Source organism: Eumetopias jubatus, unplaced genomic scaffold (genome assembly GCF_037043125.1).
Source record: "Eumetopias jubatus isolate StellerSeaLion01/CBP00866 unplaced genomic scaffold, mEumJub1_p1.0 scaffold_2, whole genome shotgun sequence".
Classification (NCBI taxonomy): Eukaryota; Metazoa; Chordata; class Mammalia; order Carnivora; family Otariidae; genus Eumetopias; species Eumetopias jubatus.
Window position 1 is genome coordinate 161,900,245 of NW_028274808.1, and position 27,594 is coordinate 161,927,838.

A 27,594-nucleotide genomic window follows, 5' to 3' on the forward strand; every position below is an offset into this window, starting at 1 on the left:
AGATGTACAGCAAGAACTGTCTGATGGCAAAGCGGCGAGAAAACACTCCAGGTGGAGGGGCAGCGGTGAGCCTGTCAGTTCTCTTTCAACCCGGAGGGAGCAGGGAGTTTTTTTCAGCAGGAGGCGAGCCTGGAGCGGAGTGTTAGGGAATGACTTTGTCTGATCTGTTTTGTTTGTTAAGTAAGACCACAGGAGGCCCATGAAACCTAGGTGGGAGCAGAGACAGAGGACAAGAAAATCAGTTTGAAAATGGCTGAAATCATCAAATGTAGAGGCTATGAGAGCGCCAGAAACACAGCAAAGAAGAGGGGTAGAAGAGCCTGCAGCTCAAACTTGTCTGGAAACACTCCTTTTCTTTTTATACCGCACAGTGACGAACAACCCTGGATTGCAGTCTATTATCCAACCAGCTATTGTAAGCTGCAAAAATAGGACTGAATTTAAGACATTTTAAATGACAAAACAAACATTTTCTGCCAAATCATCTTTCAGAATAGACACTTAATATAAGAAATTCCATTGCACATAAGGGTTCAAAGCAGCAAAGCCTATTTTAACTTTGATGTCCAATCCAAAGAGTCACCCACTACCAGCATTCTAAATAGGTTTCCTAGCAATCCTGAGTATTTCTCCCAAGTGCATTCATCTTTTCAGTTCCCTTCTAGTGTTCTGAATTCTTTGGCTTAGCTGCTGGCTATAAATAGGACATTTGGTGATTTGTTTCAACTATGTTCCCTCCCTCAAACGGGAAGAGACGGCACACAAACCACATTAGAAAAGTACACATTTTAAAATTCTTTAATCTTCCCTAAGGTAGTCCTTATTTTCATAAGGGACGGTCTCAGATCATCTAAATGAGGACCTACCTGCATATTCGTAGAACCACTCTAAGCATCTCTTACTTGAAAAGGCTTCTTCTTCAGTCTTTATTCTGGTTGAATCATATTTCCTATACATGCTAGAAATTGAAAAAGGAGTCTGAAATTATTTAAAGATGCGGAGTTTCTGTTAAGTAGCAGACAGTTTTTCTTCTTTTACCCAAACCAGACATCTCTTCAATCAGTATTTCCAGTATATTTTAAACATTTTACTTCCTGCATTTGGAAGCTTCAGCTTTTATAACTACAGTTTTACCCAAAACAGAATTAAATGGTAAATACCTGATACACACGTTTTACTCTCATTAACATGTAATCAGTAAGGACTGATTTAATATCCCCCCTTCTACCTCACTAGCCAGAACGAACTACAGAGTGATACAGTGAGACACAGCCAGAAATGGCTAAGGTGTTTCCTTCCAGCGAAGACCCTAGAACTCACTCCTGGCTCTGCATCCAATTCTCCTGACTTTCATGTCTTACAAGTCAGGGTGGGCACAGAACCACAGTCTAAGGAAGAACCTGCCAGTATTGGACACGTCAAGGGAACATTAAGCAAATAAAAAACATCAAATTATGTCCAAGCGTCCAGGGAGAAAAGCCTCAGGAGAGAGAAGTAGAGGAGCCTGGCTTCTGGCCCTTTCCTGTTGTGCCCCGCTGGTGTGGAAACACCCAGAACAAGCTGCACAACCGAGTCAGGAAGCACGGCAGTCTCCTCCTGCAAGAGTGTGACTCTTTGCAGGAATTCTGTATTTTATGATGACCGGGGGGGCTAAGAACCAAGATGTTCCCTATCTGGGGAGGGGAGAGAAGGCAGGATCTTTAAAGTAGTCATTTCAATAGAAAAATTATGAGTATATACTTTTTCTTTCCCTCATTTATACATAAATTGCCTAAACAGGTATGTGTATGCATATATACATGTAAACACTTATGAATGCAGTTTTAATTTCTATATTATATATTACAAAAATCATACATAATTACATTTTAGTATTTATTCATGACCTAGACATTCACCAGAATATCTGCATATACCCCTGACTAGAGATTCTGGGTTTTAATACTGAGCATGGCTATAGGGTATTCAGAGACCAAAACTGCAACCCCACCAGTTTTGTATTTCTTCTATAAGAGGTAGCCACACTACCCAGAAACAAAGGTGGGACTGGCCAAGGGTTCAAACATATAGCTTCCAATCCTGGGCCGAGACATTCTCAGCTCACAGGCTGTAACTGGTCAACAACATGGAGACCTACACAGGACACTGTAAAGTTCCGATACTCCACTTCAAGAAAGGGGGGAAAAGCAACAGGTTCATTGGCCTGTAACGAAGTGCCTCAAAGTGCTCTACATAAAAAAGGACAACTGAATACCATTCAGTAAATAAAAAAAGATACCGATACATGCTATTACGTGGATGAACCTCATAAACATCATGCTAAGTGAAAGAAGCTTGACACAAAAACACCACTCACAGGAAATGCCCAGAAAAGGCCAATCTGTAGACGGAAGCTGGATAGGGGGTTGTGGGGGTCTGGGGGTGGGAACAGGGGAGCGGACTGTGAATGGGCATCAGGGATCTCACTGGGGTGGTAGAGGTCTTCTGAAACTGGTTTGTAGTGACGGTTGTGTAACTCTTAACTACTTAGTAAAAATCACTAAATTGTATGCTTAATGTGGATGAAAGCTGTGGTATGTAAATAAAGTTGTTTTTTAAAAAAGACAAAGAATGAAACTCATCTAAAGCTACAGACCCCTATCCCTTGGGTGGCCAATGAAATGCTATTGGCAAGAGGATCTCACCCCCTCCTGCAAGGCAGCCACCAGTTTTTACACAGTTTTCTCATTCGGAGTTATCCCAGACTGTGGTGAGAAGTAACAAGTGCTCCACATATAGTCACAAACTGCTATGTGATTATTAGCATTTAACAGTTCCATGACAAGAACGGTGACACCACCAAAGAAGTGACCAAGTGACCTGGCTTCCCAAAGCTGAAAATCACTGGTCTAAACATTGCTGGTGATTGTCTTCTCAGTCACTGCTATCTTCTCACAGATCACATTTTCTGCTCATCTGGTAGAGAAGAGTGATAGCATTTTCACATTTTCAGAGTCCATCTCTCTATCCTTCCACCGAGTTGGAGCATATTAAGTGTCACGGCAAGGAAAAAACAGAAACAACTCATCTAATCCCCTTGATTTATAGATGTGAATATTCAGGCCCGTGAGTGAAGTAACCTACAGAGCCAGAATGGAGGAAAATGGAAAAAAGGCAGAAAAGAAGGAAATTACGATGTTTGTTCGTTGTTAAAAAACAAAAAGAGCAAAGTAAAAAAGACACATGAAAATCGAGGTGAAAGAATTAAAGATGCCTAAAATAAACAAGTCTAACGACTTTTCGAGTTACCCAATTAAGCAGTTCACTTGTCTGAAAGAGAAGTGGTTTGCAGAGTCTTCTTTTTCATGATTTCTAACAAATCCTCACTCATCTGAGACTCAACCTCTGCTCGGCCACCACTCCAGGCAGGCTCAGAGTGTCCAGGCCCCACGGCACCCTCAGGCCACTCGGCCCAGGGCCGCTGCAAAAGCAACTGCGGCTTCCTGTGGTTGTGTTTGGTGAGTGAGACCCCTTAGAAGACAGATACATACAAATCCTGTGGTCCTCAACAGGCACAGATGGCAAGCCCTTAAAAGGAAAGAAAGAAACTCTACACCAGTTTTGGTGGATCAACTAAGATCCACTAAAACAAAAAGTCGACTAAGACAAAACTTCAATTTCTAAGAACTCGACTTACCTAATCTGTCTTTGTTTTATAAACCCACACGTAAAGTAAGTATCACAAGATAATTACACTTTGAAAGCGTGCCTCTTTGATACACGTCACTGAGTCTGATCTATTGTCTCTGCGACATACCCATCGTGTCTACTTTTCTTGGCGGATAAGTCATCTCCGGAGGCAGGTCTCCTCTTTTTCCTCGGCGGCATCACTTTACTAAAGCAGTCTGAAGAGCTGCAAGACCGCAGGCTTCCTAGGGACAAAGAGTCACAGGGTACAACAGCACGTTTAGCCACATCCTAACATTCCCAGAGAACGCCACCCGCCAAATTGAGAACAGTCGTGGCTTATACTGTAAATGGTTTAGATGTTATCTGTAAATGTTATAAGGTGAAAAAAAAGGTTATTAGCTCTTCTTTGGGAAAATGTTATAGTCAAGAAATAAACCTTGCAATGACACAAGTAAGTTAATACCCCCCTACCCCCAAAACCACATTAGAAACAGAAGTTACCACGATTTCCATTTACTCTCCAAAAACACTAACGTAAATCATCAAAGCTTCAGTCTCTTTTATATGTCAGTGTTCCTTCAAAAGGAACTGCGCTATCTCATTTGTGTATTTCATTAGGCAAGGCCAGATCAACCAGTAACCTTGAATCTAAAATACAAACAAGCACATCAGTCCCAATACTCTTAAGCTTCAAGGGATATCTGATCTTAGAAGAACAGGATTTAGATTTTTTTGGACAGAAGGCTGACAGGATCTTGAGCAAAATTTCCATAATAATTTTTAGTCTGTTTCTGCCACTTTCGGTCAGAATTTTCAGAAGCAAACTTTCATTTGGTTAAAGATATTAAAATATACTAACAGACGATCCCAACACGGAACACGTACAGGGACCTCACTGTGAGCCAGGCCCTGTTCTTAACATTTACACGATGCCTTCACTTGTTCACCTCCTACCTGCCTTATGAAAAGAAAATCCTCATTACTGCCTATGCCGCTGAGAGAATGGGGGCAGGGAGAGGTTAAGTGGCAAAACTGGAATTCAAATCCAGACAGTCTTGCTTCAGACTGTCTAAAACCATCACAAATTACAAAACAATTATAAGATAATTAAAATGTGTCCATCCTGGCACAGGTGTTACCAGATATGCCATTTGGGTCCCATAATAACCCCGAATGTCAGGCAGGGCAGAGATCATGATCTCTGCTTGACAGATGGGAAAAACCAAAGCTCGGACATCCAAGTGATTTTCCAAGGTCCCAAAAGTGTTTAGGGGTGAATTCTGGACCCCCATGTCTCTCCTCCTTCCACTAGTCCCTTGGTAGAAGGCCCTGAGTCAGAGGACAAGAGAGAGCTTAAGGGTGCTGGTGTTTAAATGATCTGCACTCGATGAATAATTTTTAGCTCTTCACCTAACTATGTGGCTTGGTCAATCGCTGACCTATTCCGGTTCATCTTTTAAAGAGTAAGAACTGTGATACCTCCCTCTCAGGATTTTTATGAAGAAAAACAACTACTCCATCAGTGCTTAGGTGCCAAGCACTGTGTGTAGATAGATGCTGGGGGTATAAATAGAAACACGTTCTAACTGCTGGAATGGAGGTATGCAGACAGTGCTCAGGCTGGACCTCAGCACTCCGAGTGCTCCCAGTGACCCTGCGCTGTAGGTTATTGCTAGCATCCCCATTTTTACAGATGAAGAAACTGAAGAAGAGAGATTAAGTAACAGCCAGAAAGCAGTAGGTGAAGTGGATGATGGAAGCCAAGCAGCTCGGCAGCAAAGCCCCAGCGCTCAGACACTATTTACTGTCGCCTGAGGCCGTCAAGGCAGAGACTGAGAAGCAGAGAACTCAGGACAGAGCCCCCGGCGAGGGTGGATGTGTAAAAAGGGCTGAGAAAGAGCTGGGCAGGGAGAAAAACTAGGAGAGTGTCATGTTCTACAAGCCAAAGGAGAAGAGAGCGTTTGGAGGTGTGGTCAAGTGCACCGCGAGGTCAGCTCAGGGAAGGAGCAAAGGCACCCACCAGACTGAGCAATGAAGGCCCACAGCAGGGGTGCGGCGAGGGTGGAGGCCAGGCTGCAACGGGCTGCGGAGGGATGTGGGTGAGGGAGCCAACATAGTGCACGTGGACAGCTCTTTCTAGAAACCTACTCTGAGGCGGCTGCCCAGGGCCAGGTACTGAACGATGCATGAGCGCAAGGATCCTGTCTCCTCCTATAGCACAGAAGCAGACCCCAAACAGGGCTAAAAAGACAACCCTTGGCCACCCTTCTCCAGGTCCCTACCAGATCCTGTCCTTCCAAGGATGGAAGCAGAGAGTTTTTTGGAGACACAAGGCACACCGTATCTCTCTCCCCCACAACAGCAGCAGTAACTGGAAGAGAAAGGTGGAGAAAGTGCTGCCCACCACCACACACACCCCATCTTCCCTATAAAATGGTCCTGTTTATAAACAACACTAAAGCACACAAAAAGGGCCAAAGAATTTCACAGTGACCCAAGCTTTTGAAGAAAAAAAAAGATTTATTCTTGTCCATGAATGCTTTGGGGTGGGGGTTGCAGAATGTAAAAGTCTGTCCTGCCTAGCTGGAAAGCTTGCCACACTGCTCAGAAATAACAGTGTGTCCAAGAAATAGCAAGTGGTGGCGAGGAGATGGAGCTAAGGGAACCCTCGTGCACTGTTGGTGAAGGCAAACCGGTGCAGCTACTCTGGAAAACAATATGGAGGCCCCTCAAAAAACTGAAAATAGAAATACCCTGTGATCCAGCAATTCCACTGCTGGGTCTATACCCAAGGGAAAAAACCCCCACTAACTTGAAAAGAATATATGGACTCCTATGTTTGTTGCAGCATTATTTACAACAGCCCAGATATGGAAAGAACTTAAGTGTCCATCGCACACACACACACACAATGGAATATTATTCAGCCATAAAAAAATAATGAAGTCTTGCCATTTGCAACAACATGGATGACCTAGACAGTATTTCAGAAAAAGACAAATACCATATGATTTCACTTACATATGTAGAATCTAAAAAACAAAACAAATGAGAAAAACAAACAGAAACAGACTCATAAATACAAAGAACAAACTGGTGGCTGCCAGAGGGGAGGTGGGCCAGGGGGATGGGCTATATAGGTGATGAGATCAAGAGGTACAAACTTCCACTTATAAATAAGTCACAGGGATGCAAACAAAGTACAGCATAGAGAACACAGTTGATAATATTGTAATAACTTTGTATGAAGAGAGATGGTAACTACACTCACCCTGGTGAGCACCGTGTAACGTGTAACGTACAGAATTGTCAAATCAGTATGTTGTACACCTGAAACTAATACAACATTGTATGTCAACTACAATTTAAAAAAAGAAAGGAAGGAAGGAAGGACGAGTGGTCTGTCTTAAACGTCAAAGCTCACTTTCCCCTCCTTGGATGTCTATGTATAAAGAAAAGTCAGGGTACCTGGATGACACAGTTGGTTAAGCATCAGACTCTTGATTTCAGTTCAGGTCATGACCTCAGGGTTGTGAGAGAGAGCCCCGCATTGGGCTCCGCGCTGGGCATGGAGCCTGCTGAAGATTCCCTCTCTCCCTCTCCCCGTGGCCCTCCCTGCCCCCTTCTACCCTGCTCACTCTCCCTCTCTTAAAAAAAAAAAAAAGTCATTTCCTTCCAGTACTGGTCATGGCTTGGTTCTGAGCATCTCACATGGCAATAAACTCTCTCTTACACCAGTGTCTGCAGAACATGGAAGAAAATGCACTATAGTGCCTCAGCCCATGGAACAATGCACACTGTTTAAAATAATGTCTTCACCAATATAGGTTAATCCACTAGCTCCTCTCCTATCTGCTTCCTCATAGACAAACTGGTATAACGTCTAGCTTTCACTGAGTCCTAGTTATCAAGAGTATCACATTTTTGGTAAACATACAAACATTGTAAGTTAACTTTTTCAACTTTCTCTTATTCTCTTCCTTATTGATGAATGTTTTCTATGAAAAGTTTCACAAATCACTTTTTCTTGTGTTTGTGTAAAATGCACTCATTATTTGAGCCCCAATTTGGCATTTTACTCTTTTATTTATTTAAAATTTTTATCTTCTAGGGGCGCCTGGGTGGCTCAGTCGTTAAGCGTTTGCCTTCAGCTCATGATCTCAGGGTCCTGGGATCGAGCCCTGCATCGGGCTCCCTGCTCGGCGGGAGGCCTGCTTCTCCCTCTCCCACTCCCCCTGCTTGTGTTCCCTTCTCGCTGTGTCTCTCTCTGTCAAATAAATAAATAAAATCTGTAAAAAATAAATAAATAAATAAATAAAAATAAACCTTTTATCTTCTAGCTAAGAACCATGGCTTTTGCTTAGATCTCTCTACTCTGATGGTCGGCATAAGCAGGTGGCTATGATGGGGCCACCTTTCACAAGGAAATGGTGTCTGCTCACCTTCCCGGTGCCCACTGGACTTCAGGCACTCATGGGCTTACTGACCCTTTCACCCCGCCTCAGAGGAAAGATGTGTCAAACTCAGCCCCCAGTGAAGATACAAAGGACTACACAGTACAGCTCCAGAGGTAGAACCCTAGAACCCATAATGACAGTGAAAAGTTTCAGGCTACATGAAAAGCAATTTTTTAATGCTGAGGAAAACAAGGTTACTTATAATACTTTGCCAACATGAACCAAATCAGCAAAATACACAGAGAGCACACAATCCAAGGCTTGTGTGCCCCAAACCCATTCCCCTTCTCCCCAACATAGCTCCAGGGATCCTACCTGAGCAAGAGCAACAACTAGGGTTTTTAAGTGCATGTGCAAAAGTACACATTGGTTTGCAAGGCCCCACTTGGTTCACCTGTGCATACACAGCAATTAATAGAGCATCTTAGTACAGTAATAATAAGATACATACATTACTGAGAATCCTACAGAACACTCTCAATAAATATTTGTGAAATAAATGTGTTCCTAAAACATGTGTAAATCAAATTCTACTTAAAAAGTCAATACACTTCCTTAATACCTTTCCAGATATTTAAAATACCAATGAATAGATAGTATATCATTTCAGATTTTTTTTCCTGTTTGTCAGTAAAATAAGCACTCGACTTTAAGTCTCCTGGCAAGTAGGATTTTTTTAAACAAAAATATTTGACACTGTTTGCTTCTTAAAATAACTCTGTGATGTCTTTTTATAATAAAAATTACACTCATTTAAATGAATGTTTTACAAATTTGTATTTATTTGTATCATTAAATTTAGGTTTTAGTGACTCAGAATTTATATCAATTAATCTACTTCAACTAAACTTTTATCTTTAAACTAATAAAACTTATGAAAATGTTATGAAATGTTATCTACTTCAAAGAATGGACTATTTTAACCCCCTAAAAGTATCTACTTAAGTACAATCAATCTGACATTACAGATCAAGGCAAAATGTTAAGGCTGATAGTTTATAAAGTATAACGCTGAAGCACTTCCAAAGTTATCCTCACAAATCTGAGAGGTATTAACTACCATCCCAATTCTACAGATGAGAAAATTGGCCGATAAAGTTGAGCACCGGAAAGTTCCTAGGTCAATGATTACTTAAGAAAAAAAAGCAACTTCCAATAGATGAACTTTAGGAAACCCCAAATTCATGTGAAATGATCAGAGAGCTGCAAGTTTTCATTCTTTGCCAATCACCCAAGAAAAAGCAGTGATGAAAAAGATTTTAAAGATTCATCTTACATCATGAGAAATATTTGGCAGATACATATGAAAGAAGAAAAACCTTTTGATAATAATAATAAAGAGGAAGAGGAGGAGAAGAATCCCAACTAGCAATCCCAAACTATAACTCACACCCCTTAATATTATCTTGATGTTCTGGTGTTCGGTCTCAATATTTCTATAGTAGGTGGACAATCGGTCTGAAATCTACCCTGATGCTGGGGGTGGGCGTGGGGGTGGTGTGTGTGTGTGTGTGTGTGTGTGTGTGTGTGTGTGTGTGTGTGTGTGTGTGTGTATTTATATATAGTCCTTAAGAAGGCAATAAAAATTGCTATATTTTTTTACCCAAGGGTTATAACTTGAGTTCAGGTTCATTTCTTTTTGATTTAGTGTTAAAAGAACTGTGGATCTAAAGTGATCTAAGATGCTAAAGAGAACAAATGAAATATTCTATTCGCTGCCTATATTTTCAAATAAATCAGGTAGTCAATGAAGTCTTCCCACATTAAACAATTAGAAATACTGCCAACATCTTTCAGCTTATTTATTTTAATATTTGGTCCCACAAAATCTATTTCAAAGAGCAACTTGAGTGGGGATCAGACCAAAGGCCCTTTAATGACTATCCAGCTTGTTGTTTTGATGATAATTTAACTAAACCTGTTATTCTTAATAAACAGTATCTAAGTATCTAAGATGCTCCACTGCCTTTTCTTTTTTAATCTTTTTGTTTTGGGGCCTCAAGAGGTCCATAAAATTAGAGAATCTGTCTGACCTTTCCTAACTTAGTGTAAGTGCATGTTCTTTTTTTTTTTTTTAAGATTTTATTTATTTATTTGACAGAGAGAGAGACACAGCGAGAGAGGGAACACAAGCAGGGGGAGTGGGAGAGGGAGAAGCAGGCTCTCCCCTGAGCAGGGAGCCGGATGTGGGGCTCGATCCCAGGACCCTGGGATCATGACCTGAGCTGAAGGCAGACGCTTAATGACTGAGCCGCCCAGGCACCCAAGTGCATGTTCTAATACAAAAATCTCTGTCTGATTTTTCATTTTACTGAGTTTGTTGTAACATACCCTTGTTTCACTTAATAACATTTTACATGGCTCATTCTGCCACTTCAGTACTTTTTATATAGCTGTTTCAGCTCACTATTCACTGAACAATGTCACAAAGACATAGTGATTTCGGGTTGATAAACAGATCACATTTCAAAGCACCTTTCCAGTACCTAATATTTTCTTTCATTTCCTTGAACAGATCATTGAACTACTTGCTTGTTTGAGTGAAACTATTAGTATCTAAATGTGAAATTTTTATCCTACTATTTAAGACAAAAAAATTTTTCCGTGCCTTTCTCTCTAAATACTGACTTCTGACATCTATCATCTTTTTCTTACTCATTGTTTTTTGTCCTCTCCCTTTGACTTTTTTTATTCATTCCCTATAATTTGGATTTGGGGCTACTTGTCCAAGATTAACTCTGTCTCTCTCTTTTTCTTTTCTTGGTGGGAGGAAGACTGAAAGCACCAAAGAAAAGTGTTAGAAGGGACACAGCAGCCTCTCTTGCACTTAGGTTTGGCTCTTCCACATACAGTTTCTTACAGATGTTGCTGAGACTACCGTTGGGCTTCAAAAGATTCAAAGCAGCATTATGGTGATTAATGTTCTCAGATTTCCAAACATAACAGATTTTATGTTGTTTAATTTTTAAAGCATACTCTGTCAGGTATGGTAATCACAAGTGATGCTACAACCAAATGGGGAAATGTTAATGAAATGGACTGTTCTAAGAAATTACTAATGCTAATTGACACTGACAGGCATGTATGAGGTACCAGGCATTGCACCAGCACGTTACATACCAAACATCACACATGTCCACTGTCCCCAAGGGTGAGAGAGGAGGCATGAGGCCAAATACATTTTCCACTTTCATTTTCTTAATTACAGCTTCCAGTTATTAAATTGCCACATTTGGGTTAAATATTTAGACATAAAATTACTATAGTAACAATATTCATTTAAATCTAAAGTTCAAAGTTAACTACATAATGTACAAGATTCAGAACTCAAGAGGTCTTATTACCTCAGCTAAAGAAGAGACAACCTCAAGGCTGTGCCAACACAAAATTCAGTTTTAAATCAAAATTACACTAACTCTTAAGTTTACAAATCCTCAGAGCCCACCAACATATTGGCTCAGAATTGGAGAGAAATGTGCTTTACTTCTGACTATTAAAACTGGCCCTGAAAATTTTATTTCAGCATACTGGTAGCAGCAGAGTCAAACAGACTTAAATGTCTATCAACAGGAGACTGCAGAAGCACATTATGATATATCCATGAACTTTAAAAATGCAGAGACAAAAAATATAAAGCAGATGCTTTAATAAATGTGCTACTATAAAAAGATCAAGATATACTGAGTGACAAACACAAGAGGCACATACAAATATATACTGTTTTGGGGGGAAAATATCATCATCATTAAGGAAACAAACATAAGAATATAAGAGTTACCTCTGGAGAGTCAAATGTGGAGTACTAGTGGGGGATGAAAGCTGGGGGTAATAAAACGGAACAGAAACTTTCATTTTTTATTTTTTACATTTTCTGTATTTCTTTTAAAACCATGTGCATACATTGTTTTCAAAATGTATTAAGCAAATTGCTTTTGATTGCCCTTGAGTTGATTTACTGACACAGAAAGATCGGGGGAAGGGAGCCTCTGTGGCCTCGCCTTCTAGAACACTCCTGGCACAGACTCTGCCTTGACATCCCCCACGCCCCCCACTTCTCTCACTCCTTGTCCTGGAAGGAGTGTCTGATCTCATTAGTGGTCCAGGGAGAAAGAGCTGAGAAGGGCCCAGCCCCTTCTGACTCCCTTTCAGATTGGCCTAGCAGCAGAAGCTCAGACTCCTCTGCGGTCGTAACGGGTGGGTTGGAGGGGGGACAGGAGGCGTGCTGGCCTGTGCTTACCTAGTTGTGGTGGCGACTGCGCGTCAGGCTAATTCAGATGAAATACAGAAAAGCCTCTGCATTCTATCTATACATCCAAGCTGTGTTTTCCAACAAACCGTTACTTCAATCTCCATCTTGTGTCTAATTTTCAATTGATTCTGAACCAATCTGGAGAAGGTGGGAGAGTTCTAAACCCCCAAACCTCCAAGATATACCATTCAATGAGAAAAAGAAAGATGCTGTATAATATGTACATTATGATCTTACAGATGCTAAATTTTTAAAAGTACTATAAAAGTATATGCATGCATAAAAATGTCTGAAAGAATAAACATTACACAGCGTCCTGGGGGAAGGCTGGATTGGGAGACGAATAAAGAGGACTGCCACTTTGTACTCCGTTCACTTTTGTACTATTCAAAATTCACCAACAAGCATGTGTTCCCATATTACTGTGGTAATTTTCAAAAAACTTTGTATTTTAATAATTTTTGCTGGGAGATATAGTAACCACAGATCAAGTAAAAGTTTCTGAACTTTGGGATTATCAACAGTTTAGAGAAGTGGTTCTCAAAGTGTGATCGCATGACCAGCTGCATCAGCATCATCTGAGAGCTTGTGAGAAATGCAAACTCTGGGGCCCCAGCCCAAGTCTACAGAATCAGAAACTCTGGGGGTGGAGACTAGCAATCTGTTTTAACAAGCCCTCCCTAGAGGATTACAAGCTAGCTAAAGTTTAAGAACCACAGGACTAGAGAACTGTTTATAATAATTGTTTCAATTTTCCAATTCATAAATCCTCAAGACTTATACAACACATACATCTAACACCCCACCCATCTATCAAATTATTTTTCATCTCAACTCAACAAGCATTTGTGGAGTACTCTTCAAACTGCATTACTGTAGTAAGTTTTTAGTATGAACTAAAATACTTCAGTAAAGAAACGGTACCATGAAACCACTAGGGAGGTCCCAGCCCCTTTAAAGGGACTGAAGTACTCTGACATAAACCAGAGGCCCACCAACAGAGATAGGACACTGGGAAGGAGCTAGAACACGGCTTCCTTCATACACCCTGAAAAACACCCTCAACCAAGTAACAACTTGTTAGTGTATTACAACACAGATCATTCTCAGCTAGTATTTCTCTTTTATAACTTTATATTACAAAGTTTATTTAAATTTAAGTAGTGCAAGCATTTACAGATACCTGTTGGGTGATCGTCTTGGCCAACGTCTTCTGTTAGATTCTGCAAGAAATATGTTCATTATTACCAAGAAATCACACACCATACGGCAAGTTTGAAAATTCATAAACATTTTCATAAACAGCTGATATCTTAATATCTGTAATCTAAATTTTTACCAAATACACTTAAAACAACTACTTTAAACAGCTGGTAGTTTCGTCTTTAAAAGGTTGACTTACTAGCTTATTAAGGGTGTGGTAGATCTTATGAATATTTGCCAGTGTTGAGAGATGAGAGTTCAGTTGGAAGTCTTTAAAAGAAAAAGAAAATTCAGTGTCATTTATTTCCCAAGCTGCCAAAACAGTGTAAAAGGAGAAAACTCGGAAGTGAAGAAAAACAAATGTTTTGATACCACTGAATAGTATTCTCCATTAATTTGATACTTATTAAGTAAAATACAACATGCAACTACTGACCTATCTCTTAGAAATGAAGTCTGGCTATAAAGTTAAATTCCCAACCGAATGTTTAAGTTCATGAAATTTTCATGTGAACTGTAAGGTAAAATAAAAATCCCTCAGTAGTTGTAAAATCCTACCAGCAATGAACCTGAATGTAAGAGAAAAATGTCAATAATGTTAGCAAATTAAACAAGTCACACAAATAGAAGAAAGATCTCAAAAGAAACATGTTCACTTTCTCTTTCTCTTTCCCTTCCCCAGAATTACTAATACAGTATCAAATCAAGCTCCTGGCAAGAAAAGAATAGAAAAGCATCTCAACCATTTGGCATTTCTTGTAATATATTTATTTTGTTGGCTCTTATACAAAAAGAGAGCAAAAATGGAACTTAAGTCCCTCCCCTCCCATCAAGCAGACAAATCAAAGGACTACACTGCAAGCTGAGTCCATGAGCCCAGAGCCCAGTGATGGAGCCTATAGTTACTTGCGTTGCAATATTAAAAAATGCCACAAACCCTGGAACACAGAAGCAGAAATCATGCTCATAAATCTGTCCAAATCAAAGAACGTTATCCCCCATCATCTCTAATAATTTCAGGATTACCCGCTAAATCATACATACATCTTGGAATCCCACACAACATAAAACTTTCAACTATTAGGCTTTTGAATCTCTAATTTCAAATGTTTCTTATGGCTTGCATACGTATTAGGCTACATAAATATAAGTTAAAATTCTATAAATAATTTTATATTTGAATAAACATCAAAGTATTTTCACAAAATATCAAGATTTACACTAGTTCCTTTACCATCACAAAGGTTAGTTTGAAAGTAACCTTGAAAAGATACTGTAACTCCCCCAAGTTAGGCCATTCTGATAAAAGAGGAAAAAAATCCCCTTTCACTGGAATAGTTTCCTTGGGACATGTATTAGGTGCAAAGAGACCAAAGAGCAGACGCTACAGTACAAGTTGTGCTGGGCTGGACTCTCGGCTGCCGCTCTGAGTCTGGAAAGCAAGCTGACTGCCCTGCCAGTATTTAGAAAGCTTTACTTTCTTTTCGAAATTGTGCCAGGAATCCAGTTCTGGGCTGGCAGGCAGCAGAGCCTCTGGCATTCACAGGTCACTGTCAGGGGCAGCAGGCCACACTCGCGCGCGCGCGCGCACACACACACACACACACACACACACACGTGTACGGCTCCGACCCACCTGGTGGCAGCCATGGTCAGACGCTCCGCTCACAGCCACTGAGAACTGCCCAACTAACCAGATTTTTTGGCTGAGAGACAACCAGAGCAGGGCCTCAGACTCTAAATGGGCTTTGACTAGAGACAAGTGTTACTTGTTTAGCATCTGAATGGTTTAGCCATACTTAAGGTAAATAAATGATGACATAATGTGGCCCAGAATCCTGATTTTCCATCTTAATTAGCAGTTGCACTGAGAAGGTTTAGGAAAGAATTTGGAGTATGTGTACATATGTGTGTGCGTCTATTTACTTACGTGTCTATTTAATAAACATTGATGGGGTCTCTAAAGCTAGGCGCAACAGTACTCTCCTGATCCACAAGACGCTTTGGGGAAGCTTGAACACACGCAGCCCCCGTGACCCACATTTACCACCACACCATAACCTCCCCTTTTCATACTCTCTCAATTTCAAAATTGGAAGACAAATGATACATTCCATCATCATCTCTAAATTAAATCCTGAAATAAACTCCTGGGTCTCCCCCCCCCCAAAAAAAAACTGAAAAAATTTAAGGATCCAGATTCTCTCTTCACTGAGGCCACATGGAGGGAGGGACAGAAAAAGGGGCTTGCTAAAGATTATTCAAGCACGGAGGTTTCCAGATGCCCCCCCCAACCATGGTACACTTTTTCACCACTCTGATGTTAATTCAACTGTCAAAATTCACATAAAAGAATCTAAATGAGGGGCGCCTGGGTGGCTCAGTTGGTTAAGCATTTGATTTTGATTTCAACTCAGGTCATGGTCTCAGGGTTATGAGATCAAGCCTGGCATCAGGCTGAGTGTGAAACCTGCTTAAGATTCTCTCTCACCCTCTCCCTCTGCCCCCCCCCTTAAAAAAAGAATCTACATGAATTACAATTTCTAAATCCTTCTACACACACACACACACACACACACACACACACACAGTTCTGTACAAAAATCACAGCCAAAATGCCACTTCAATTTACAACCTCTCTGTGGAGACTGAAAGCTGATTTGAATCTCAGGTCTACCAGTTATTTAACCTAAATCTCAATGTTCTCATCTATAAAATGAGATTACAATTCCTAGATGTGGCAGACATCCATTATAATGCCTGGTCCATATTAAGTGTCCAATAAAAGAGACCAATTATCACTACATTCGCTTATATTATTTTCCATTATCACACTTCCATCTAAAATGGTCTCTAATTTCCATAGGTCCAAGTCAAGCCCCAAAACAAAAACTCTGAAGTTGGGGCTCCTTCTGTGATTGAGGCATGTGGCCTGATACATCTTTACAGCCTATGATGGCATTTCTATATTCAAATACCACCAACCAATGTTCACGATGACGGTCAAAGATAATCTCAACATAGTAGAAAAAAAAGACAAGAGCATCTAAGACCAGGTTCTACATATGAACTTTCACTTCACAGGCAACACGGATAACAAGGTTTATTTCGCAAATCACACAATAAAGTCAGGAATTCTCCATTTCCACATCCACTATCATCACCATCTCATCATTTCTTCACCAAAAGGAAAAGGAAACCAGCAACGCGAATAATTTCTCTTTAGCTTCGCCAAGGTAAGAAGCAGCTAAGGAGAGACAAATTCAGAGAAAAAAAGAAAAAAATGGCCTTAAAAGATAAATCCACAAAGGTTAACATATATTGAATTTATGGTTCATCTGTTTAGTGCTCAGGGCAAGTAACAGATCTTGAAATCTAAAATAGATTTCACATCCTTAAGGAATAGATGTTAAGGGTAAAGATCAAATGCCTTACAGAGAACATATTTAGGAAAACACTAACTGATTCATAAAAATTTCCTTCTGCTCATATTTCAATTCCAAAGAATAAATGCTAGGTTAAGTCACCTTTATTCCATGATCAAGTGACTCCACAGTAAACCACTGACTGGGTTTCACTCTCCTGTGTGACATGCAAACCCTATTATCCTGTATTAAAAGCAAAAACTGGCTCTGCAAAGAGGCATAGCCCGCTTAATAAACAGCATGCCTAAATAATCTTCTGGGTATTCTTAAAACGATCAACAAACGTTGACTGGGCATAAAGTTTCCTGGGTTTTTGTTTGTTGTTTTGTAATTATCGTTTGCTGTGACCTACATATGATAAAAAAAAAAATGAATGACGGGGTGGGGGGGCCAAAGTCCATGTCCCCAAACTACCCTAGGTCTAGAGTTGCACAATATAAACAGACATAAACATTAGGAACAAAACAATTATATAAGTACAGACAATGACCATCAACCAAAAGAATCAAATTTAAAAATTAACAGTCCTAATAGGAGTTAATTTCCAGAAGAAGGTCAGAAACAATTTAAACTCTTAAAAATCAAATCCTTTCCCTCATACCATAGTCACTTGTAAAATACAGCTGGGAGATGATCTCAATTGTAATAGCAACAAAAAGCAATAATACATACAGGAATAAACAAATATGTAACATACAAATGAAAAAACAATAAAAGTTTACTGAAAGACGTAAATGTAGAGATATCAGAGATATTACACCGCTGGAATGGAAAGACTCAGTATTGTAAAGCAATCACTTCCCCTTTGCACTAAACTACAAATTAAATGCAATCAAATTCCTATTCTTCCTGCCTCTCAGATCTCCACCCCGAAAGAGGTGGAGAAAAGGAAGGGAGTCAGGCAGATTGATTCTAAAGTTCATCTGAAAGAACAAACATGTTGGCCTTGCCAAGAAATTGTTGAAAAAGAAGAATGAGGAAAAACGTGCCCTATCAGCAATACATAATATAAAGCAGAGGTTGGTAAATTCTTTGTAGAGGGCCAGATCGTAAACATTTTTAGCTTTGTGGGCCATGCCATCGCTTCTGCAACTACTGGTGCCATTAGAGCTCAAGGTGGCCATAAACAATACATAAACAAATGAGGGTAGCTGTGTTCCAATAAAACTTTATTTATAAAGTCTAAGTAGTAGGCCGAATTTGGCCCGTGGGGCCATAATTTGCCAATGCTTGGTATAAAGGTACAATAATTACAAGAGAATGGTACATATGCAAGAAGATAAGCCAATGGAAGAGTGTTGATCAACATGTACATCTGTGTAAACAGACATGTAATTAATATATGATAAAATGCCATTTCAAATCAATGAGGAAGAGCGAATCATTCAGTAAATAGAGGGGCATCTAGCTAGCATGTGGAACAGATTAAAGTTAATTCCAACCTCACCCAAAAGTTACAGATGGAAGGGGAAGGCATTCAAGGCAAAAGAAAATCCCTTATCTGGGGTTCAGGGCCCTGCATGCTCTCTGCCTCCACCCATCTCTCCAATCTCATCTCCTACCCATCCTCCTCTGGCTTATTCTCCTCAGCCACAGTGAGCTTCCTGCTATTCTGTGAATATTCCAAGCACACTCCTACCTCAGGGCCTTTACACATGCTTTGCCTTGAGCTGCCTTCTCTCTGATAATAACATGGTTTGCTCTCACATTTCACCAGATTGCACCACCAGGTGCCTTCTTACACAACCTCGCCAGACCAACAAATAGGACCCCTTCTTTGATCTTTATCACTTTCCCATGCTTTCCTTTCCTTTTTCTTTTCTTTATATCACAGATTTGTCATCTTCTTCTCCCATTAAAGTGTAAGCTTCATGGAAGCCAGGACTTGGTCTTGTCCACTACTGTATCCCTAGTACCTAAAAGGATACCTGGCACCTAATAGGCACTCAATAAATACTTGATGAATGAATGCAGATCAAAGGCACCAAACCTTAATTTCAGTATGTTCAGGGCATTTCAAATGCATCCACACCATTAGATCTTCAAATGTGAGAAGTAGCATGGTAAAAGAGGAAACTCGTAAGGAAGGCCAAGGTCAGAACATAAAGAATCTGTGAACCCTGCTTACCAGTTTAATCTCTTAATGACTTGTATCTCCAACTGGGCCACTCGGGGGTATGCAAATCAAACAAACATGGCACATTCAAGCAGCATCAATTCTACTCAATAGTAATTCACCTGAAACAGTGTTATACGAACACAAAAACACGAGTATGGCACTTCACAGCGGCTTCACCATACAGAGTTATGCTGCTGGGATCCTGTGAGTACTTAAGTCACTGAACCTCTGCGATAGCAGAATGTTGGTAGAGAACTTTGAGGAGTACTGCTGTGAGTCCAGGTGCTGCACAGTGTTTAAATTGGGAATTTTTTTAGAAGGATCACTGGGCAGCAAATGTGTGCCACGGATCGGGGTGGTCTGGCTTCAGAATGGCCTCTCATGAAGACTACTGAAGTGACTGAAGCGAGGAAGGATTAGGGCCTGGTGTGAGACAGGGGCAGTACCAGTGGAGGGGAGCAATGCTGAGTACAGTGGGGCTGCACAATATCCACATTTAACTCACCCAAATTCAACCTGATACACTTGGCCAAAAAAAAAAAAAAAAAGGAAAGGAGGAAGAGAGAACAAAAGAAATTTCAGTTGTCCCATAACGGCCCTCCATTCTACTGAAAGAGCCACAAATCCGACAGCCGCTTGGTGAGTCTGTTTCCCCACGCCAATCACATTTTGTGCATCTCACAACACTGGATGGGTCTAGTATTTAAAAATGTATTTTCCATAAAACATGGTCCCTAAATGCAAGCCAGCTGTTTCAACTGGTGCCCCACTGAAGAGCCAGAGATCTGTTCCAGGGCTGGAGGGAAGGACCGGCTGTGCTGGACTCATCTGAGGCAACCTCCAGTGGGGCACCTTCCCAAAGTATCCCCAAGGGATGTTTTTAATACAGGTGATTCTGACCTTACATATGGACTCAGAACTAACCTCTATATAAAATGTGATTACCCTATAAGGAAAAGCCACTATGACTGCCATTCAGGAGACGACACAGAGGAGTTCAACGTTTCATGTCCATTTGTCCAATTCTCCCTTTCCTGGCTCAGGCAGGATCACACAGCTGGCTGTGGCCAAGCTGGGAACGATTCACACCCTCTAATTCCCAATCCAAAGCCCATTCCTCCATTCTAGCTTATTTCTAATCAGAGCAAAAACGGATCTTCACGCTCCATAAAAGGAAAAAAGCAACACCCTTTCCCACTCAAAGTTGTTAATAATCAACAAACTTAGAGTAACATTTTCTTAAAAGTTACTAAAACTGGCTAAATCTAAAACAACATACCGACCTTTTAAGATTTATTTATTTATTTACTTTAGGGCGGGGCGGGGGAGGAAGGAAATGGAGAGAGAAACTTGAGCAGACTCCACACTGAGCTCCACAGGAGGCTCGATCCCAGGACCCTGAGATCATGACCTCAGCCGAAAGCAAGAGTCACTCAATCAACTGCACTACCCAGGCGTCCCTACCACCTTTATTTAAAGGGAAGAGATGTGCAGAGAAAATACCACCAACACCACCAATGTTATTTTGATTTCAAGTACACTTCTTTCTTCTGAGCACTAACGATCGATAAAAGTATTTTATTATTTTTTTAAAGATTTTTTTTATCTTAGAGAAAAAGAGCACATGCACACTCGCAGGGGGCGGAGAAGAGGGAGAGGGACAAGCCTGACACAGGGCTCCATCCCAGGACCTTGAGATCATGACCTGAGTCAAAACCAAGAGTCAGACGCCTAACCGACTGAGCCACCCAAGCGTCCCTAAAAATATTTTATTATTAGCTAAACTCGAGTTGGCCCATCAGTGAGCAATGCTCTCGGGTATAAAGGTTTTAATGCAGCACCATGCACAGATAAGTACTTAATAAATGCTTCTTGATGACAATGAAAATGATGAACAAAAGCAGTAAAGGCTCTTGAGGAGGGGAGGGGCAGAATGACCATGTTATTGACAAAGAAGTGAGACAAAAATCAGACAAAAATTAAAGGTCATCAAAATCAGCATTCATCCTGAATGTTTCTCGGACAGACCAGAACATGATCTTGCAGAGCAGTGCTCAGGTTCTCAAACTGGGGTTCAATATGGAATGCTTAGAGGCTCTAAGAGCTACAGGTTATATGGCCCATTCTCCTGAAATGTCAATTTTACTCAGTGATAAGAAAAAAGAAAAAAATTGTTGTCAAAGTCAAGGGTGTATGGTAGTTGAAATGTATTCTTTAGGCTTGCCTTGTCTCCTTCCTTCTATAAACAGGAGCCCTCTTTCCTGTGGGTTTCAGACAGACAGAATGAGAATGCCAATGAAGTCAAGAGGAGACCCCTACCAACCTGTAAAGAACATGTAGCAATGTTTGATTTCAGTCAACAAGATTTTAGATTTGTTACTGCAGCATAAAAGAAAAAAAAAAAAAACCCAAGTCTTCAACAAGTCCTTACAAGGCCCTACATGATCTGACCTAAGTCATCTCATTCCATTATCCTTGCTCACTCCATTCCAGTCACTCTCGTCCTTGAAGACTCACGTGAACTCCTACCTCAGGGCCTTTGCATTTAGTATGCTCTCTGCGTCAATGACTTCTGGTGTTCACAAAGCCTAGCAGCTGACTTCACTATCTATTCAAATGTCACCTCATCAGAGAGGTCTCTCCTGACTCCCTATCAAAAGCAGCACCTCCACCCCCCACGAGCTTTAGATTTATTTTATTTCTCTAAGTTTGTGTGCTAGGTTTGTGGGTCAGCTTCATACGACATGCCCCTTCTGTGCTAGAAATAGGAATTTCTTTATAAAATGGGTAACAGCGCCTGCCTCATAGGGATACTGCAAGGACTGAAGGAGTCAATGATGTGATGGGCTTAGAATAGTACCTGGCACGAGGTAAGCACTACCTGGGTGCTGGCTGGGATGCCACAGAATGAGCAGGAATGATCTGCTATCTGCCCAGCGCCCTCTTCCCCACAGTCCAAACCAAACCCTGCTAATTAAGCCTCTTAAAACTAATCCAGCAGCTGCACATCAGAGTCACCTGGGAAGCTTGAAAAAATAGGCCAGGGTCGCCATCCAGATGGGAGTGGGGTCACTGATTTCTCAGTAGCCCAGATGATTCTAATATGCAGCCAGAGAAGGGAGTTCTAGCCCCACTCTCGGGGCTAGACACTCAGTCCCCAACCTGCTGGCAGTCAATCCACTAATGAAACAAGCTCAGCACACAACAGACCAGAATCTAACTCATTCACTGGTACCCCAACAGCACGTGAAAAAAAAAAAAAGATCAAGATCCAGGGAAAAGATTATAAAACTGAAAAGCCAGGTGAAAATGAGAGGAAACAAAGTAGCAGTGGGAAGATATTAACATCATTCTCCTGATCAATAAATATTCGCCACTTACAAGGCACAAAAGCCAAAAGGTGAAGCCCGGGAAGGGGAACCTCGATAAGCAGTGGGAAGCAGGTCATCGTAGGTGACTCAGCGTTTTCACTGAACACAAGATCCCAAATTAAAGCAGTCCACGCATACCGCTGCTGGCTTTCTCCTTCTGACTCTCACAGGACCCATAAAAGAGGCTGCGAGGAGAAGCCATCCGTCCCAGAGAGGCGGCGTGTCACCTAGCACCGTCATCCACTCCCCGGCCTTTGCCTACTGGTGCCATCTCAAAGGAGTCGGCCACTTCAGGACACCCCGTGTGGCTGCACTCCAAGTGTGCCAAGCTACAAGGGGCCCTAGATTCACTCCCTTTGCCCCGCCTCACCCACTGAAGAACACAGATCCACTCGATAGTTCAGAGTGAAAATCGTCCTTTAATCTCACTAATGTTACAAGAGTTCTGATGCTCTGGCATCAGAAAGACCTGAGTTAGTCTCAGCTCTGTGACAGTCTAGCTGAGTGACCCTGCCTGTTACCCAGCCTCACTGTGCCTCGGTGTCCTCATCTGTACAGTTGGACTAATGGGCCCCCCTTCCCAAGGCTACTGCGAAGATGAAACGACGGTGCCTACCAAGCACTTAGCACAGTGTAGGCCCATACTATACGCCCAAAAGGTTCATTGCTTTCCTCCCTGTTATTATTAGAACACAGAAGAGACTAAGACACCCTGAACCTAGAAGATCAAGAAGTAAAGACAAGGTAGAAGGGATGACAAGGTGACAGGTCTTTAAAAGTATGACATCGACAGACAGTTGCCTGGACTTGAATGTACAACTATCCTTTCCAACTTCCTATTTAATTAAGAACAAGTAATCTGTGGTCTAATTTTGGGGAATGGCATTTGTAGAAAGGGATATTAAAGGGAAAAAAGACTTAATCTCTACAGAAAAAAAAGAATAATTTCAAAGATGTTACACAAAAACATGTCAGTAGCGCTACTAAAAGGTAAGGGGTTTGTTGGGGGGGGTTGTTAAGATTAATTTATTTATTTGAGAGAGAGAGAGCACGCCAACTGGGGAGAGTGGCAGAGGGAGAGGGAAAGAAAATCTTAAGCAGACTCCTGCTGAGCACAGAGCTCAATGCGGGGTTCGATCTCAGAATCCTGAGATCACCACTGGAGCCAAAACCAAGAGCCAGACGCTTAACCAACTGTGCCACCCAGGCACCCCTAAAAGGTAAGTTTTACGTTTTCTAGCTTTTCTGAAATGTTGTCAGGTTATCTCCTATATTTAAAAATAATATAAAAAGTGTATTTAAGAAGTAATTAACACAAGTCTGTTTAAAATTAAGACCTAAGAAAACTAAAATGACTGTCATTAGTGAGTTAAGAAAAGGTATGTGCAATACTTTTCTTTGCCATGATCAGGTCCCCAATTAGAATCGGTTTTTAAATGCCTACTGTCATTGAGAGGAAGATGGCAAAAACGAGGGGAGAGGAAGGATGGGGAAGAAGGAATTCCTCCTACATCCTGATGCTGTTGGGGCCCATTCCAAGAACAAAAGAACCAAAAGCAACATGGAGATGATCTGATCAGCTGGCTCTGCCATCATCATTCATAGGCCGAAGACAAAAGAGGGAACTCCATCATACCTGCAGGGCTGCCATAAGGATTAAACCAAAGGCAGAAACAGAATGTTGAGTATTATTTCCAGTGGCAGTGGTGGGGCACCTAGACCCTGGAGTCAGAATGCCCAAGTTAGAATCTCAATTCACCACTTAGAAGCTGTGTGACCTCGAGAAGATTCCTTAACCTTTCCACACCTCAACTTCTTCATCTGTAAAATGGGGATAATAACAGTACACAGCCTGCTTCAGAGGGTTGTTATGAGGGCTGAATGCATTAATGCAGCCAAAGCAGCTGGAACAGCCCAAGAATAATCACCAAACACGTGTCAGCCCCTCCCCCCCTTGTTCCTCCTCACTCCCTGCGCGGCACCTTTCCTGACTTCTTGCTTTCCTCCTCTCCTTTCCTTCCTACTCATAAACTCTCCCTGGTCCCTCTGGTCAGCCCTTCACCACAGGACTCCTGCCCACCCTCCACCTTATCCCCCTTCACTCTGGCCTACCAAACCCCCTTTCTACCGCCCCAGTTCTCAGTACTTTCACCCATGCTGTCCCCTCCTCTGGCAAAGCACCCTCCCACCTCACCCCCCAGGCACACACAAATCTTGTTCTTCACAGGGGAAAACTTCAAAAGCGAAACCCACATGATAAATGCTAACCCTTCCATGAAGTCTAATTTTTATGACTTCCCATGCATTTCCAAAGCACTCTGGGCATCCAACTAACCTAGCTGCCATCGTGCATACTTCAGCTGTCCATTACTTCTCTGTCTGCACCACTAAACCCACTGGAAGCTCTTTAGACACAGGGAACCAACCCCCCCCCCCAGTCACGTGGGTTACAGCAATGCCTGGCAACAAGAAACCCTCGCACGTTTGGTGAATGACTAAGTGAGGGAAGGCCTCATTTGGTTCTTTCTGATAACCTCTCTTCCTCTCAAGGGTCTCCTTTTAAAGCCTAATGAGGACAGAGTCATTACACAGCAATCATCAGCAACAAAAACAGAAGAGAGCCAAGCACTTCTGTGTTTTTTTCCTCATTCAGTCCTTGGGATCGCTCTGATCTTGCCTCCTACTTCTTTCTCTCTGCCCAGCTCCCCACTCCACTCCAAGCACACCAGCCTCTTTGGGACTCCTATCACAGGCCTGCTCCCCCTCAGAACCGCTGCATCATCTTCCCGCTGCCTGGAATGCCCCTCACTCCCATCAGGTCTTAACTTAAAACCTGACCCTGCTATTGAAACTACAACATCGGGGCGCCTGGGTGGCTCAGTACTTAAGCGTCTGCCTTTGGCTCGGATGGTGATGGATCGAGCCCCACATCGGGTTCCCTGCTCTGCAGGAGGCCTGCTTCCCCCTCTCCCACTCCCCCTGCTTGTGTTCCCTCTCCCGCTGTGTCTCTCTCTGTCAAATAAATAAAAATCTTAAAAAAATAAAAAATAAAAACTACATCCTTCACTCCTCTCCCCTCCTTGCTCCACACCTGTGTACCCCACCCCTTGCTTTATTCTTTACAGAACTTACAACCATCCGACACACTATATGATTTACCTGCGTATAGGCTCTCTCCCCTATGCTAGACTGAGAACTTCACAAGAGATGAAGAACAGGGCCTGGTACCTGGAGGATGCTCAATAAACACCGTTGACTGAACAACTCCATACTCTGCAGTAGGTATGTCTTATGCGTGAGGACTCTGGAGTGCACGCAGAGGAGCTGATGAGTGACTTACCCACGGTCACACAGCTAAGACATAACAGAGCAAGGATCTGAATCTAGGCAATCTGACTCCTGGGCCCATACTTAACTATTATCTGTCTCCCAACCTGACCCAGACAACAATTAAAAGACATCATCAAAAAATTTTTAAAAAAATAAAAAAAAATAAACAAATAAAAAACATCATCATATCCCTGGAGGAAATCATAGCAGTCTATGTCTTTGGGCCATAAAGAACAGCCATCCACTGGGAAACTTCAAAAGAACAAGTCATTTCACTCTAGACAGTTCCATATGGTAAAGCATTATCAGATTTATAATTTATACAGCACCGATAGTTTTTCTTTGTACTTAATAGTTCAGGAAAAAGAGGAGGAGATTTATCACACCTCTTAGTACTGTAATATCCCCATGAACAGCAAAATGACAGATCATCAACTAACATGGAGGTGGCTTACGATGACATATATTAAAAGCCAAAAATTGTGGTAGGAGGTGGAGAAGTACAGACTGCAAGGGGGCACACGGGAACTTTTGGGGGTCATGACAGTGTTCTATAGCTTAATTTTAGTAGTGGTTATACCAGTATAGATATTTATCAAAATTTATCATCAAGCTGACACTTAAAACAGGGATAATCTTATGTGTATGATACTCAATAAATACTAAAAAGCAATAAAGACTATCAGTAATTTTAACTAAATATTCTACCCAAAAAAGGCACAAAGAATATTTCCATGCTAACACTCCCAAATTAGATCCAAAAAGACACACTAGAAGCTAGGCATTAGCTCCTGAGCATCACACCTGTCTCTCTCTCTCTCTTTTTTTTTAAGGGCAAAGAGGTGATTAGAAAAAGACAGTGAAGAGCTCTGTATAATGAGATCCAGCAGGGTGGCTGATGTGTGGCTCAGAGCCTGCCTGGCCACTGGCAAAAGGAGCACCCACAATGGACATTGACTGTGTGCTTCTTCCGTCCTTTGGGTAACCTCAGACCAGAACTCTAGGACCCTGAACAGAGTCCAGTCAGGGTAGAAGGGCACATCACTGGTCTTCTCCACAAGGGCCTCTGCCACGTACTGACCAGTGACAGGTATGGATGTTGAATTTGTCAGAATTCTTAGTTTTGAACATCAGAAACCAACTAGCTAATATAACAGGATAGTGATTTCTTTTTCTAAAGGGCCACTGGATAATTCATAGAACGTCTAGGAAATCCAGAAAACCAAGTCACACAACTTAAGGGCACACAGCAGAGCACACAGACACAGCCAGAACTGGCCTGGCCCCTGGGACCACAGCCTGCAGCTGCCCCCCACTGTCCTGCCCCAACTGCCCATTCTCTCCAAATGGCCTCCAGGCACTCACAGCTTCTTTCCAACACTTGCCTCCAGCCTCAGATTCACACTCGGGTGGGCGTGTCTGAGCAGCTTGGCCGGCAAAGGTAGGAATGTTCCAATCAGAGAAAGAGCCAGGGCCCTTGAAGACTAACGATTCCCATCATAAACACAAATGGATGACACGCCATCTCTGGGAATACTAGTGATACAGGCAAGTAATAAAAGGCTTTCAAAAAAATATTTACAAGAAAAAAAATCCTCAAAGAGGAAACTAAAAGGAATCATATCCAGAGTAATGCTATTTGGGGAGGGTAGGAGTCCTTTTCATGTAGTAGTGTTGTACTCAGTATGTTAGTTTCAAAAACTACAAGCCTACATTCCTAAATTGAAAATGCCTCATTAAAAGTGTTTTCTAATTAAAAAAAAATAATAAT

General features: G+C 41.6%; 1 protein-coding gene across 3 annotated transcripts in view; it reads right to left on the bottom strand.

Annotated features, from left to right (window-relative positions):
• Window positions 1-27,594, bottom strand: part of DCUN1D4 (defective in cullin neddylation 1 domain containing 4) — a 70,088-nt gene that overhangs the window by 36,414 nt on the left and 6,080 nt on the right. For all 3 annotated transcript variants that reach the window (XR_003608720.2, XM_028100723.2, XM_028100722.2), the window contains exons 2-5: window positions 13,778-13,848; window positions 13,559-13,598; window positions 3,797-3,911; window positions 867-958 (exon numbers count right to left, since the gene is read on the bottom strand). Coding sequence is in view for 2 of the 3 variants with exons in the window: in XM_028100723.2 (XP_027956524.1) it covers window positions 867-958; window positions 3,797-3,911; window positions 13,559-13,598; window positions 13,778-13,848 (318 nt within the window). In the remaining variant the exon portion in view is untranslated. The remainder of the gene's footprint in view (window positions 1-866; window positions 959-3,796; window positions 3,912-13,558; window positions 13,599-13,777; window positions 13,849-27,594) is intronic.